Genomic DNA, 13944 nt, shown 5'->3' on the forward strand with positions numbered 1-13944 from the left:
CGATTACATTCCAATTTGTTCAACTACACTCGTGGTGTTCCACTGTTGACTGGCTGATCTACAAATCACCTTGCATCCTAAATAACTAATTTATTATTTGTAGATCATTCAGTTTCCTTAGTCGGTGATCAGTGAAAATCCATGCAAAATGTATGCCCTCAAAAACGAGGACTCTCTCTCACCCTCCTGGTCGTCTCTTCCCGTCCAACCCTCTCAGGTCATCCATGATGGTTCCGTTTGGGCGTGGCTGTGTGGGAATGGCTTGCTGCGGAAGTAGTGCATGTTGGGAAGCGGCTTTGGTGATGATGGAGGTCGGGTACGGAATCTGAATTGGAGGTTGGGATTGGCTAGGGCTTCCGCCTGTCTGTGGCGTCATCGAGTTAGGCTCCGCCTTCACCTGGGCTGCCAGCTGGCGCTGGATTGGCTGCTGCTGAGTAGGGGAGGAGCCTCCCTTCATCACCTGGGAGCCTTCGAGGTGGAGCGAGGTTGCCGCAGCAGCGATCGTCGTGATGACGGGAAAGGGCGGTTCAGAGGGCGTAGCTGTGACAACGGGTACCATGGGGATGACAGCGATGGAGATGGGGGGAGGAGGGAGGGAGAGAGGAAGAGGGTGAGAGGAGGGAGAGCGGTGCTGGTGCTGACAATGTTGTGATGACTCAGGCCAATGCTGTGATGACCCCAAGGTGACATGGTTGAATCTGATTGGCTGGTCCACACAGGTCACAACCTCTGCTCGTCTGGACTCTGCCTCCCGGCTGTGAAGCTCCGCCTTCTCTCTGCAGCGCTCCTCCTCTTTGGGCGAGGAGAAGAATAACATATAAGAGGAAAGAGATGATGGTTAGAAATGTAAGGACTTGAAGGCTTCATCTCGTATAGCAGTACGAAAATGTAGTAGAATTCATATTTCACAGACAAAACTGTCTTAGGGGAAGTGGTGAACACACACACACACCCCCCCCCCCCCCCCCCACACACACACACACACAATGATGTCATCCTAGAGGCAGACCGACCGATGGGACGTGGGGACAGGGTCTCTCGCTGAAAGCCCTTGGTCCAGGCCTGTGATAGGCTGGTGGGTTGAGTGGGGCGTTGGCCTGGGGTGGTTGTAATGGGTCTACTCAGCGGTGTCATTGGAGCCGGCAACAATGCACACCAAACACGGTGTAGCTGACACGCATATGCACACGTACACACACAGGTCAACACATATGCACATCAATAAACACAGCACACAGCAGACACACAGGCAAGCAAAATCACACACACACTAAACAAAAGGGGTTTGTCTTAAATCTGCATGCTCAATGAAACGGCAGTTACCATAGATCCATAGCAAAATTAGATGCACACGACACGAGGGATCCCACAGACATTAACTAAAAAGGTGACACACGTCAGAGACCATATTGATGACACACCAAATGGGTTTGATGAATCGCGGGAAAAGGCTTTTGTAGGCTACAGTCCAAGCTATGTCTTCCAATGGTGTGACTGCTGTCATCATCCAAGGATTATCCAGTACATCCAACTGGAGGTAAGGACGACAGCAGGGGTGTGGCCTACGGGCGATATGGATATGACTTATTATTGATACATCTACACAGCACAATGATGTGAATCACACTGCTGCTCTCATTTAGCTAATTGCACTTTACGGATTGTAGTTGTTTTTATTTAACCTTAATTTAACTAGGCAAGTCAGTTAAGAACAAATTCTTATTTACAATGACGGCCTATTTGCATGTGAAAATGAATGCAATATGCTACATTTGTTATAGGCCTATTGTTTACGGTTTTTGTTGGTGACACTTTGATATCTTGATCATTTGCACCTGTTTAAGTCTATCAAAAGTGTGCGAGTTTGAGCATGTGTCCGTAAGGCATATGGATTTTTTTTTTGATTGAGCAATAAAAGCCCCAGTCATGGTCGTTAAATTAAACTCATTTTTGCCAGTATGTAAAGCACAATACCACGGAGGAGTTTAGAAGGGTGGAACACCCTCAAACGTTTATTCCACAGACTGGATACTCACTATGGAGCTGTTGCAAGAGCGCATTTTTCACTTGTTGTCCACAGGTTGCAAAAATAATGATTGAAAGGCAGCTTAAACTTCTTAAATTCAACCATTATTGGGTTAAAATACAGACATAGGCCTACATTTGTGAACAGCCTTCCACAACAACGGGCTTCTGAATGGCGCAGCAGTCTAAGGCACTGCATCTCAGTGCAAGAGGCGTCACAACAGTCCCTGGTTCGAATCCAGGCTGAATCACATCCGGCCGTGATTGGGTGTCCCATAGGGCGTTGCACAATTGGCCCGGGTTTTACCAGGGTAGGCCTTCATCATAAATAAGGATTTTTTTTCTTAACTAACTTGCCTAGTTAAATAAAGGTTAAAAAAATGTTTTGGGTAGTGCACAAAGCATGCCATTCCATGAGAGCAGTATTTATTTTCCAACTCGAAGCAATGAGCCCAATCAGTTCTTCATGACAACACAATCATAAACAACAGAGTAGGCTAATAAGTCCTTAGTTTTTGGGTCATGCTCAGGTAAAACAATTTGGATAATCTATATATTTCTAAGTCCTATTCTTGAAGATCAAGTGGTATTAAATTAATTGGAATGACTGGAAATCTAACAGCCTTTGGTTTTTAATGTAAAGATATAGCCTAATCAAATGAATATCTCTATTGAAGTAGAAAGCAATGGGTTAGAAGAAGCCTACATAACCCATACATTTATAAATGCAGCATCCATTTATGGCCAGCTATGTAAACTCTTAGATTGATTTATCCTAATTATATATATATATATATATATATATATATACAGTGCCTTGCGAAAGTATTCGGCCCCCTTGAACTTTTCGACCTTTTACCACATTTCAGGCTTCAAACATAAAGATATAAAACTGTATTTTTTTGTGAAGAATCAACAACAAGTGGGACACAATCATGAAGTGGAACGAAATTTATTGGATATTTCAAACTTTTTTAACAAATAAAAAACTGAAAAATTGGGCGTGCAAAATTATTCAGCCCCCTTAAGTTAATACTTTGTAGCGCCACCTTTTGCTGCGATTACAGCTGTAAGTCGCTTGGGGTATGTCTCTATCAGTTTTGCACATCGAGAGACCAACATTTTTGCCCATTCCTCCTTGCAAAACAGCTCGAGCTCAGTGAGGTAGGATGGAGAGCGTTTGTGAACAGCAGTTTTCAGTTCTTTCCACAGATTCTCGATTGGATTTAGGTCTGGACTTTGACTTGGCCATTCTAACACCTGGATATGTTTATTTGTGAACCATTCCATTGTAGATTTTGCTTTATGTTTTGGATCATTGTCTTGTTGGAAGACAAATCTCCGTCCCAGTCTCAGGTCTTTTGCAGACTCCATCAGGTTTTCTTCCAGAATGGTCCTGTATTTGGCTCCATCCATCTTCCCATCAATTTTAACCATCTTCCCTGCCCCTGCTGAAGAAAAGCAGGCCCAAACCATGATGCCGCCACCACCATGTTTGACAGTGGGGATGGTGTGCTCAGGGTGATGAGCTGTGTTGCTTTTACGCCAAACATAACGTTTTGCATTGTTGCCAAAAAGTTCGATTTTGGTTTCATCTGACCAGAGCACCTTCTTCCACATGTTTGGTGTGTCTCCCAGGTGGCTAGTGGCAAACTTTAAACGACACTTTTTATGGATATCTTTAAGAAATGGCTTTCTTCTTGCCACTCTTCCATAAAGGCCAGATTTGTGCAGTATACGACTGATTGTTGTCCTATGGACAGAGTCTCCCACCTCAGCTGTAGATCTCTGCAGTTCGTCCAGAGTGATCATGGGCCTCTTGGCTGCATCTCTGATCAGTCTTCTCCTTGTATGAGCTGAAAGTTTAGAGGGACGGCCGGGTCTTCGTAGATTTGCAGTGTCTGATACTCCTTCCATTTCAATATTATCGCTTGCACAGTGCTCCTTGGGATGTTTAAAGCTTGGGAAATCTTTTCGTATCCAAATCCGGCTTTAAACTCCTCAACAACAGTATCTCGGACCTGCCTGGTGTGTTCCTTGTTCTTCATGATGCTCTCTGCGCTTTAAACGGACCTCTGAGACTATCACAGAGCAGGTGCATTTATACGGAGACTTGATTACACACAGGTGGATTCTATTTATCATCATTAGTCATTTAGGTCAACATTGGATCATTCAGAGATCCTCACTGAACTTCTGGAGAGTTTGCTGCACTGAAAGTAAAGGGGCTGAATAATTTTGCAAGGCCAATTTTTCAGTTTTTTATTTGTTAAAAAAGTTTGAAATATCCAATAAATTTCGTTCCACTTCATAATTGTGTCCCACTTGTTGTTGATTCTTCACAAAAAATTACAGTTTTATATCTTTACGTTTGAAGCCTGAAATGTGGCAAAAGGTCAAAAAGTTCAAGGGGGCCGAATACTTTCGCAAGGCACTATATATATATATATATATATATATATGTATGTATATGTATATGTGTGTGTGTTTGTGTGTATGTATGTATATATATATATATATATATATGTGTATATGTATGTGTGTGTATATATGTGTGTATATATGTGTATGTATGCATGTTGTTTTTATGGGGGATATATGGAAATTGTATGTCATTCAATTGGTAATATTCATTTTGGTCTAAAAAGTAACTGAAAGTAATTATATTACACTAATCCAAAATTGTTACTGATTACAATTTTGGACAGGTAACTAGTAACTAATGGATTACATTTAGAAAGTAACAGATAAGTAAATGAGAAAACAAGAGAGAGAGAGGTAGGTTGGGAGGAAGGGAGAGATGGACCTCTGCATTGCAACGGGGAGGGGGGGGATAAGCACACTTTTTCAGACTCCCTGACCTTTCTCTTCCGCTCTGAAAAGGTTCTCACATATACATACACTATATATACAAAAGTATGTGGACGCCTTTTCAAATGACTGGATTTGGCTATTTCAGCTACACCCGTTGCTGACAGGTGTATAAAATCGAGCACACAGCCATGCAATTTCCATAGACAAACATTGGCAGTAGAATGGCCTTACTGAAGAGCTCTGTGGCTTTCAACATGGCACCGTCATAGGATGCCACCTTTCCAACAAGTCAGTTTGTCAAATTTCTACCCTGCTAGAGCTGGCCCGGTCAACTGTAAGTGCTGTTATTGTGAAGTGGAAATATCTAGGAGCAAAAACGTCTCAGCCGCGAAGTGGTAGGCCACACAAGCTTACAGAACGGGACCGCAGAGTGCTGAAGCGCATAGTGCGTACAAATTGTCTGTCCCCGGTTGCAACACTCACTACCGAGTTCCAAACTGCCTTTGGAAGTAACGTCAGTACAAGAACTGTTCGTCGGGAGCTTCATGAAATGGGTTTCCATGGCCCGAGCAGCCTCACACAAGCCTAAGATCACCATGCGCAATGTCAAGCATTGGCTGGAGTGGTATAAAGCTCTCCGCCATTGGACTCTGCGCTTTCACTGCTCTAATGTCAAGCATTGGCTGGAGTGGTGTAAAGCTCTTTGCCATTGGACTCTAGAGCAGTGAAAACGCATTCTCTGGAGTGATAAATCACACTTCACCATCTGGTAGTCCAATGGACGAATCTGGGTTTCGCGGATGCCAGGAGAACACTACCTGCCCCAATGCATAGTGCCAACTGTAAAGTTTGGTGGAGGAGGAATAATAGTTTTTGTTGTTCTTTTTTTTCTTTTTGAATTGTACCCCATTTTCTCCCCAATTTGTAGTTATGATTTTGTCTCATCGCTGCAACTCCCCAACTGGCTCAGGAGAGGCGAAGGTGAAGTCATGCGTCCTCCGAAACATGACCCGCCATGCCGCGCTGCATCTTAACACACTGCTCGCTTAACCGGACGCCAGCCGCACCAATGTGTCGGAGGAAACACTGTTCAACTGACGACCGAAGTCAGCTGGCAGGCACCCGGCCTGTCATCGCTAGAGTGCGATGAGCAAGGAGATCCCCCCCCCCCCCCCCCAGCCAAACCCTCCCCAAACCCGGTTGACGCTGGGCCAATTGTGAGCCGCCTTATAGGGCTCCCGGTCACGGCCGACTGTAACACAGCCTGGGATCGAACCTCTGAGGCTGTCTTTCATGGTTCGGGCTAAGCCCCTTAATTCCAGTGAAGGGAAATCTTAACGCTACAGCATACAATGACATTCTAGACAATTCTGTGCTTCCAACTTTTTGGCAACAGTTTGGGGAAGGCCCTTTCCTGTTTCAGGATCACAATGCCCCTGTACACAAAGTGAGGTCCATTCAGAAATTATTTGTTGAGATTGGTGTGGAAGAACTTGACTGGCCTGCACAGAGCCCTGACCTCAACCCCATAAGACACCTTTGGGATGAATTGGAACGCTGACTGCGAGACAGGCTTAAGCGCCCGACCTCACTAATGCTCTGGTGGCTGAATGGAAGCAAGTCCCCACAGCAATGTTCCAATATCTAGTGGAAAGCCTTCCCAGAAGAGTGAAGGATGTTGTAGCAGCAAAGGGGGGACCAAATCCATATTAATGTCCGTGATTTTGGAACGAGATGTTGGATGAGCAGGTGCCCACATACTTTTGGTCATGTAGTGTACATACATGCAACACACTCACACACTGTTTCTGTTCAGCCCTGCTCCAGATTTAAAAACATGTAAACATGAATTACATAACTCTTTCATTGAGAGAGGGAGAAAGGTGTCCATATACTTTTAATTTGAAAAAAAAGGGAGGAGATAGAGGAGGGGGAGAAAAGAGAGAAGGTGGGGTTGCCCTACTTTCCCCCCACTGTGACCTGTGCGCCAGTCATTCTGGCATGCACGTGGTGGTCGGGGCAGGCCCTCTTAGGCACACGGTATGTATGTGCCACTAGGGGCGTGTGGATGAACTGACACGTCACCAGATAAGTGAAACAAAAATCCCTCTTCCCAATATGTGGCGATGAAATCACCAACCGTCGATGAAATATCCTGTGAATAACTGTGATTCAGTTCACAACCCCGTCAAACGGACACCCATGCTGTGTTTAACGTTTCACACACACAGCTCTGTCATAGGGAGGGAGTTACTTTAGTAGACAGGGAGTAGGGTTGTGTGTGTGTCCCGCCCCGGAGTGTCATAAGATAGCTGAGCAATGTCAGAGCATTATGTAAAAGAGAGAGCCTGCTTGGTCGTTCTGCTGCCTGCCACCGCCCTATGCAACCTGGTATCAGATCATTTTGTATTATTCTGTACGTAAGTCCGAGACACTCCATTTAGTATGATATGTTTCGTATGGTATGTACTAATTTGTGGATGTCCAGCACCCATTTCGTATGATATGTTACAAATTACAATTCATATTATATGTTATGAATTTGCTAAACGTATGATATGTTACAAATTCTAGTTAGGTGGTTAACGTTAGCTAGCTTGCTAACATTAGCTAGGCTAGGGGTTTGGGTTAAGTTTACAAGTTAACTAACATGCTAAGTAGTTGCAAAGTAGCTAAAATGTAGTAAGTAGTTGAAAGTTGCTAATTAGCTAAAATGATAAAGTTGTCTGTGATAAAATTTGAACTCACAACCTTTGGGTTGCTAGACTTCGCATTATACACCCACCCGTGTCCACCTCAACCAACTACCTTCTTTCGTTTTTGCCTTAAGTAACCATCTGTCTTATGTAACCATACCAAACATAACATATTAAATAGTGTCTCGGATTTATATAAAGAATAATACGAAATGCTCTGAGACCAGATTGCAACATCGACCATCAGTAGCCTTGCCAAAATTCTGCAATCATTAGTCTACTACTGCAAAACAAGCTTAAAATATCACCCTACTAGACCTATCTTTTACACCCAAAACATGTTTAGAATTTCCGAGAGTATAAAAGACTGAAGGCTGTAATGACGACATGGTACATGTAATGTACTGTTGTAACATAGTAACACGCGTGTGTGTGATCCACAGTTGCAACATTGTAGCAAGCAACAACACATGCTTTGAAGCCAACCCGAAACAAATACAGAAGCGTTCTGGAGTGCAGAACGCGCGGCAATGTCAGTAGATACAGCGTAACTAGCCACACACAGACAGAGTGCGCATATTAGTAGCAGCAAAGCTATATATAGCTGGGATTTAACCCGGAAACCGAGGTAGAAAAATACCTCCTGCTCCCGTATTGATAAATGAAAATAAATGCATTAGTCAAACTACAGAGGGTCAGTCAGGCTATGTTCATGAATTACCGACAAAGGGTCCATGAACAGGCTATTGAGTGAAAACGATGTTTCCCAGCAGGACCTAGGCTGATCGGTGGGAATGCATGACCGTTCGGGGTTAAAGTAGGTGTGGACCACCCAATAAACCGACCAAGCCAAATCCTGCTATTCCAAAGGCTTACCTAGACTGTGAGCTCCCGCAGGCCCCCCGCCGCTTCCCACCTGAGTACCCCCTTCTTACCATGTGTGATCTGTTGTTGCTGGGCTTGCCATTCCAGATATCTGGCCGCTTCCAGAAGAGTATCGATGCTCATCGTGCGCCCCTCACCGTAGGCTACCCGATCGCCCAGGACAGAAGAAAAAAAGGCACAGCCGAGATCCGCGGGGGAGCACTGTCTGGAACGCAACAGACGCGAACGCGCAATTTGTTTATTCCTTTCTTCCTCTCACCGGAAAGAAAATGAGTAAAAATATATTCCTTGGATAAATGCTTTCTCACACGTAAAAGAGGGATTGCAACAAGATGGCGATGCGATCACGGGAATACATAACAAGGCGAATGCAGTCAGGGCCCGCCCTCCACGTTTCTACCCCTCCCTGTTACAACAGCCTGGGGTAAAAGACGGCAGGGTGAGCGCTACTGTATGTAGAGGACATCAGACCCAAACAGAGGGGTTATCCCGCCTGTGGCCTGCTGCCTGCACACACTACCGGCCAGACACCGTCGCTCCAAAAGTCCAAAGTTTATTGCGTCTATGAATATGAAAGCGTTTGGGTCGCTTTTTGACGTTAAAATGCGTGGCATCAACGCCTGGCGGGACTCTGAAGTCCCTGAGAGATTCCGTCCGTGTGATCCACTCGGGACCGCTCTCCAGGGTTTAGACCCTCCCCTGGCCCGCAGCGCATTAAAACAAGTCGATGCGAGTTGGCCAATGAGCGCACAGAACAACAAGGCATGGTGCCTGTCCACATGGGCACCCGCTCCGCCCGAGCGCGGCACATTTACATGCGCTCTCTCCGGTCCAGACCTGTCAGTCACACGGAGGGGGGCGGGGCATCCACTGGACAACATGTTTTTTTTTTTAAGATGTCATGTTATATTTGTAATAGTGCTAATCTGCTTTTAATGTCTATGGTGCAAATATGGGATAGGCAAAAATAGACGTGTTTTTGTTCTTGAACAAAACATTTCATGTGACAGTGTCCCAAAGTGTCATTAGTTTTTGTTATCTTTTGTGTTTCCATTTTTGTGTGCGTTTCTTTTCGTTGTCCTTCCTGTCCTGCTTGGCTAGTTTATCCTTTTCATGAGGTACCTTGTCTGTTTCTTTCTTTTTATGTAAGTCTTAGCCTGGTCCCTCTGCTGCTTCATCCTGTTCAGAACCTCCTCCATGTTGGAGTTGTTAAACAGGGATTTATCACCACTGGGGGGAAGCAGCTATTGGCATATTGAGCCAGGATTGCTTCTTTAGCTTATTCCCTCTTGCCGGACTCCTCAGATACTTTCTTCTGGTTCACCACAATCTGCGCCTGCAAATCTATCAGACTGGCAATGGTCAGTACGTCAATATCATATTTGTTCTTGGTTGCAGACTGAGCACAGCTCTCTACCCACCGCCTGATGATCTCTTTGCAGACACCTTCAAGTTTCTCACCCTCCAAAAAAACGCAGATAGTATTCCAAGCAGTGTGTCGTCCTTCTCTTCGCGACTCTCCTCCTAACCTAACATAGCAGGCGTAAAAGAAAACGCTTGAGTGGAGTTCCCACATCCGGTTTTCAGCATAAAAAGAAGCTAGGTTGAATTAGCTGTATCCCTGAAAACCAGATACATCCGCTTGTTAGCAACTCCGCTAAGACCACTCTCCTACTTTTAAAATATAAGCTCCATACACCTGGTCAACTTCTAAGGAGTCTAGTCGTTCATTCAGCCACTTCTCAAACTCCTCGGCATCTGCTATGGACGCTGACATCTTGGCCGTTCCACATCCACACCCTACCTGACCACTATGACCAACAGCAGAAAACAGCACTAATGGATCTCACTGCCCATTTATTTACTTTGTAAAAAATCGGATGGTCATTGTCTTGATGTTAAGGCATTTTTGTAGTTGTTGCCACTTTTAATACTACCTAAATGGCCAGCCATTCTCTCTCTGTCTCTCTCTCTACCATTTACTTTCTATTTCTCTCTCCCTTTCTCTTTTACGTTATGTCGCTCCAGCTACTCTCTTTCACTCCTTCTTCTACTTCTCTCACCTCCCACACACTCACCCCTAATGTTGTCATTTTTGAGACTCGGGGGCTGGCTCAGAGTTTCAACGCAAGCCAGGGAACCAGTGTGTGTGTGTTGTTGGACATGCATTTGTGTGTCAATATGAGTTGTTGACTATGCATGTACAGCGTGTGGATGTGCTAGTACAGTGTATGTCCCTGCATGGTAACAGTCTGTGATTGGACAGAGCCCAGTGGAATACCCTCTGCTCTCATCACAGAGTTGGACTGTCTCGACCAATCATAACAACTGCTCAGAAGTGCGTAAGGGCTGCTCTCGCTCTCTCTCTCTCTCTCTCTCTCTCTCTCTCTCTCTCTCTCTCTCTCTCTCTCTCCTCTCTCTCTCTCTCTCTCTCTCTCTCTCTCTCTCTCTCTCTCTCTCTCTCTCTCTCTCTCTCTCTCTCTCTCTCTCTCTCTCTCTCTCTCTCTCTCTCTCTCTCTCTCTCTCTCTCTCTCTCTCTCTCACTCACTCACTCACTCAGACACGTGTATGGATAAGCCATTTACCCTCCTCATTAACACTGAACACAGACATTATCCCCTATCACCAATGGAGGTGTGAAAGAGTATGTGTGAGACTCAATGAGCACACTGGCCTCAGAAAAAGCCACAAAATGCACACATACCATGCATGATTCACTATGATCAGTTCAGGGAGAAATATACCACCTCCATGTTGACTACAGACAGAAAAGGTGCAGATATATTTATGGTTTAGCCATTTACCCACCTCATTAACACTGAACACCGACACTACTAGAGGGAGGGAAGAGAGCAATATAGATGAGAGCATGAAAGAGAATATAAAGACAGAAGGAAAAAGCTACAGATTCATGAAAGAGACAGGGGCAGAGCACCAGCGAATGAAGAGAAGGAGAAAGACAGAGAAAAGAAGATTGTATATCAGACAATGGTCTTTCTATGCACATTCCACATTCCAAAATAACAATCAAATCAACTGATAAATACTGTACCAAATTAGCATGTGTATGACAACAAACCAGGACTATCTTTGGGATTAGTCTCACTGTGTAGGCCTACCACACATGAGAAAGTGTGTGCGCAGATGTTGCGGGTGTGGAGAAAGAAGTAGGCCAGTGTTTCTGCTCTAGTGGTTCTCTTGAGAAACAGAGTTCGACCCAGGGCAACCTGGGTCTAGGTAGGTGTCTACTCTAACCCCTTCACACTCCATCCCTCCTCTCCTCCCCCTTCTATCTTCTCTCTATCCTTCATTTTAACTCCACCTCCTTTTGCTCCGTTCTCTCCTCCCATTTCCCCATTTTGATACACTATTTTCTTCCTACAATTTTGTATTTGTATTTATTAAGGATCCCCATTAGTTGCTTCCAAGGCAGCAGCTACTCTGCCAAGGCAGCAGCTACAACATCTATGTGTATGTGTTTGTAGAGTGTGTCTTATCGTGTGTCAGTGCCTGTGTGTGTCTCTTCACAGTTCCCGCTGTTCCATAAGGTGTATTTTAATATATTTTTTAAAATCCGATTCTACTGCTCGCATCAGTTACCTGATGTGGAATAGAATAGTACTGTGTGCCTCCCATAGTCGGTTGTTGATTTAGGGATTGACAATCCACCTCTCTCTCTCTTTACCAAGGCTGCAAAAGGTGCTCATGCGTTCACCGTCGTGGCAACTGTTGCCAAGATACGGCCCTCCGTGATACAGTAATAGCTCTGTGGGTGGGTGAGTGAGGGAGGGAGTGAGTAGGTGTGTGTGAGCAGTGAACAGTGCATTATTAATAAGGTGACTTGAAGTTTGGACACGCCCACTCATTCAAGGTTTTTTTTTTATTTTTTTTTAACTATTTTCTACATTGTAGAATAAAAGTGAAGACATCAAAACTATGAAATAACACATGGAATCATGTAGTAACCAAAAAAAAGTGTTCAACAAATTAAAATATATTTTATATTTAGATTCTTCAAAGTAGCCACCCTTTGCCTGATGCCAGCTTTGCACACTCTTGGCATTTTCTCAAGCTTGATGAGGCATTTTAGGCCATCATTGTAAATAAGAATGTGTTCTTAACTGACTTGCCTAGTTAAATAAATAAAAAATATTGAGGTAGTCACCTGGAAAGCATTTGAATTAACGTCTGCCTTGTTCAAAGTGAATTTGTGGAATTTCTTGCCTTATTAATGCATTTGAGCCAATCAGTTGTGTTGTGACAAGGTATGGGTGGTATATAGAAGATGGCCCTATTTGGTAAAAGACCAAGTCCATATTATGGCAAGAACAGCTCAAATAAGCAGAGAAATGTCAGTTTCTTCAAGTGCAAGTGCAGTCGCAAAAACCATCAAGCGCTATGATGAAACTGGCTCTCATGAGGACCACCACCGGAAAGGAAGACCCAGAGTTAACTCTGCTGCAGATGATAAGTTCATTAGAGTTTAAGTAATAGACACATCTCAACATCAACTGTTCAGAGGAGACTGGGTGAATCAGGCCTTCACTGTCAAATTGCTACAAAGTGGTGGTGTGATGGTGCTTGCTAGTGACTCTGTCAGTGATTTATTTAGAATTCAAGGCACACATAACCAGCATGGCTACTGTCATGGAAAATCTTACACAGGGACACTCAAAGTCAATCTTAAATTAATCATCCTTTGTTGGTCAGCGCGCTGGAGGTTCCAATCAACTCAATGCAGCATGGTATATGTCAATCAGGAGCTCTTTTTGGGCAAACCCAGCAGTTGTCTTATATACAGCTATACACAGACAAGTTATATATGCATGATTTAGCATAATTCATTAACCATTACCGTTTTGTTTCATTCATGTGACAGCCCAATACCGCACAAGGCTTCTTCTCTCCAAGCTGAGACCTTGAAACTGAGATATCTTTTGTTCTCGTTCTCAAAACAAGGCCTGGGTGTACTGCCAAATTCCAGATACTGATAAGTGAAGATTCGTTCAGTCAGTCACTTGCATAAACACGTCCATTGGTTATTAGAACAGCACATGAATAGTTGACAGAAATGAGTTATCAGAAAAGCACAAACATTGAAATTCCCATTACACTACCAAAGCATTCTCCAGCGATACACCATCCCATCTGGTTTGCGCTGAGTGGGACTAAGGAAAAGCAGCCAACAAGTGCTCAGCATATGTTGGAATAGCATTCCAGGTGAAGCTGGTTGAGAGAATGTCAAGAGTGTGCAAAGCTGTCATCAAGGCAAAGGGTGGCTATTTTGAAGAAACTAAAATATATTTTGATTTGTTTAACACGTTTTTGGTTACTACATGATTCCATGTGTTATTTCATAGTTTTGATGTCTTCAATATTATTCTACAATGTAGAAAATAGTAAAAATAAAGAAAACCGCATAAATGAGTAGGTGTCCAAACTTGACTGGTACTGTAGTTTGGCGTCCTGAAGCTGTGCAAAACTTTCACACCATTGATAAAAAAAACAAAAAACAAGGCCAAAG

At 44.0% G+C, this 13944-nt stretch overlaps 1 protein-coding gene and 1 pseudogene across 1 annotated transcript in view; both read right to left on the reverse strand.

Moving 5' to 3' along the window:
- Positions 1-8671, reverse strand: part of mntb (MAX network transcriptional repressor b) — a 33098-nt gene extending 24427 nt beyond the window's left edge. The window contains exons 1-2 of the mRNA XM_014195761.3: positions 8471-8671; positions 183-792 (exon numbers count right to left, since the gene is read on the reverse strand). Coding sequence (XP_014051236.1) covers positions 183-792; positions 8471-8543 — 683 coding nt within the window. The 5' untranslated portion in view covers positions 8544-8671. The remainder of the gene's footprint in view (positions 1-182; positions 793-8470) is intronic.
- Positions 8672-9439: 768 nt separating this feature from the next.
- On the reverse strand, positions 9440-10266 carry LOC106602995 (coiled-coil domain-containing protein 43-like; annotated as a pseudogene).
- Between the last annotated feature and the right edge of the window lie 3678 nt (positions 10267-13944).

This window comes from Salmo salar, chromosome 04 (assembly GCF_965601325.2).
Source record: "Salmo salar chromosome 04, fSalSal1, whole genome shotgun sequence".
NCBI classification, from domain to species: Eukaryota; Metazoa; Chordata; class Actinopteri; order Salmoniformes; family Salmonidae; genus Salmo; species Salmo salar.